At 40.2% G+C, this 2,750-nt stretch overlaps 1 protein-coding gene across 1 annotated transcript in view; it reads right to left on the bottom strand.

Annotated features, from left to right (window-relative positions):
- Positions 1-2,151: 2,151 nt before the first annotated feature.
- Positions 2,152-2,750, bottom strand: part of LOC116847981 (T-box transcription factor TBX1-like) — a 6,241-nt gene continuing 5,642 nt past the window's right edge. Inside the window, exon 4 of the mRNA XM_032823642.1 lies at positions 2,152-2,696. Within this exon, the coding sequence (XP_032679533.1) occupies positions 2,199-2,696 (498 nt within the window). The 3' untranslated portion in view covers positions 2,152-2,198. The remainder of the gene's footprint in view (positions 2,697-2,750) is intronic.

Raw genomic sequence — 2,750 nt, 5'->3', positions numbered from 1 at the left:
TTCGTTCGTCAATTCTTATTTTTTATCCTTCCACTTATGATTGGGAATTGCGATTGAATTTCCACCCTCTGTAGATACTTCTGCGTGATATAGTGGCGAATTTTTAAACAAATGTATCCTCAGTTTATTTATATAATTTTCTCCATTAATGTGTTGTGAATCGCACAATTCCCTGCGAACATATTAATGAGAAATAAATACATATATTCAGTAACTTTTGATGATAATATAGTTGGCTTGTGAGACATTTATAATACCTCAAGAGTCCCACCTCTCCTCTTTTCCTCCTCTTTCTTCCTCAGTCAGAGGCGGGAACATTTTTTGAAAATACGGATAAGTGCAAAACGTTTAACTCGCTCGAGAGATCGTAGTCGCTGGCAGTCATTAAGCATACGCTTGTAATATGTTTACGCAGCGTTGTTCCTCGTGCAGTCATCAATCACGGCGAATGTCGCGTCCGTCCATCCGTCACGCCACGGAGACTTCAAACATACGAGTTCTCGTTTCGCTTCATTGCCTAGTCCGTCATTTCTGACAAACCTGATGTTAAACTACGGTTTTTGTGATCGTTGGCGAATCGTAAAATTGGCAACCAATCCTTTAAAAAATTAAGCAACTTTAAAGGACAGGAAGTTTTGATATAATTGCAACATTTTGTTCATAACTATTGTTCATAACTATTGTTGATAATTTCTCAAAATTATATTATTATAATTATGTGAAACTAAGTTATTAAATATTTGCTATTTCAATTAGAAGCTTGAAAGTGTAATATATGAAAGTGAAAGTACTATATGAAGAATTAAAGAATTCCCAACTACTTTCAAAGTACTTTCAAAGTAAAATTTCAGAGTATTCGATTTTTTGAAGGAAAGGGAGTGAATTCGAGGAAAATAAGTCTCGTGTGTGCGCGTTGCGTTCTTCCAGGGTTTATTCCTCGTTTGGTCATAAAACGTCCTCTAATGCTATCAAACACTGATCGAGAGTCTTAAAAAGTTAAACGTACAATGGCACGATACTCGGCAGCATAATTTATTAAGGCACTTAGTAGCCACGCACTCTCACGGAGTGTCACGGCGCGTTTACTTTCCCGTCTTAGCTCGAGAACCTTTTAGGCTCGTTCAGCATTTGAGACACCCAGTATAAATAGACGCACTTTGCTCCTACAAAAGGCACTTTCTTCCCTGGCCTTCCGCAAGTTTGCCAGCATCGATCGGACGATTTGTTTCTCATTAGCGAGGCAATTTGGAGCGTTTGAGAAAGGGAATTTGCGTATGAGCCGATAATAGAATTAATTCGCGAGAATAAAAAATGTATGTATTGCTTCAAACTGTTAATCTCTATCTCTTTTTTATTTATGCAGACGCATAAGCAACTTACGGAAGTGAATATTGCACATATCACAACAGTTAAACGTAATTGTTCAGTTCTAATGTTACTTGTTTGACGTAAACGTCAGATGGATGTCATGTATAATTGAGCCAATACAAAATTATTGCACGTAGAAATATATACTTAGAAATATATACTTTATGTTGAATATTAGCACAATCTTTGGTATGAGTTGCAGTATCAAGGGTTAACATCCAGCGCAATGTTTTATCTGTTAATTATTCTTATTAATCTTATTCCTGACTAAATCGTCTTGAAAAAATCGTCCGCTCTTATACGCAAAAATATAAATATGCACATAAACGTTTCGTCACTATTAATTTTGGATTAAATGTGATTTCGCGATAAATGATGTTCATACTTGCAAAAATTAGCAAGACGTACACGGATGGCGTATGAAATATATATGTTTCTGTTTTATTACGTTCCATCATATCCATTGTTCTTAAGGCACTACGAAGGCATAAGTAGAGTCTTTTCCGATAATAAATCACTCAACGATCGTTGATTGTCACGTGTCACGAAGAAGACCGCGCTAATACACGGACGATACGAAAATACATTTACCTCACACTATAATTCCAGTATCAGTTGATTCTTCGTCGACGAAAATTTGAACAACTGGTTAACCATGATAAAGAAGCATCAAAATACAAATAACGCGAAACTGAATTTACATGTCTCACTGTTTCCTCAAATATACACGTTGAGTCTCGCGCGAAAGAATCAGTCATCGAGTCTTCGATAAAAGATTGTGCACAAGCGAAAAACGATCAATGATGATCACAATTTTCTTATCGTGGTCCTTAGAGAGAAGTGCCCGGATGCGGATGTTGCGGATGGGCTGGATAATGGACCGAGTTAACGTGTGCCGACGGCTGGTGTCCATGATGACTTGGATAAGTCCAGTGACTAGCTGCGCCCGCCGCACCGTAGAACTGATGATGCTCCTGACCGGGTATACCCGTGATCTGCATCCCCGGCACTGCGTTGTAACCCGACGTCAACACGCTGCTTCCGACGCTTCCTGTGGCCGGCCTTTTCGCCGGATTCTGCATCCCAGCGATAGCTACGCTATCACACTCGTCAGACTCACAGTCCCGGAAGCCCTTGGCGAACGGATTGGCGATCTTTAGCTGCGTTATCCGATGGTTCTGGTAGGCAGTGACCGCGGTGAATCTGGTCTCCGGGAAAGAGAACGTCTTGAAATTTTCCGTGCGAGGATCTGGTGCCGCACCCGGTGGCGAAGGGGCGACCACCACGTGACAGCGTGGTTGATAGCGATGCATCGAGTTCAGGATAATCTGCAACGAGATAAAATTACGGTCTCGACAGATACGAGGATATTCGTTGATTTG

This window comes from Odontomachus brunneus, unplaced genomic scaffold (genome assembly GCF_010583005.1).
Source record: "Odontomachus brunneus isolate Ranch 3 - 2012 unplaced genomic scaffold, Obru_v1 Obru_scaffold_086, whole genome shotgun sequence".
Classification (NCBI taxonomy): domain Eukaryota; kingdom Metazoa; phylum Arthropoda; class Insecta; order Hymenoptera; family Formicidae; genus Odontomachus; species Odontomachus brunneus.
This window is presented reverse-complemented; position numbering and strand designations above follow the sequence as displayed.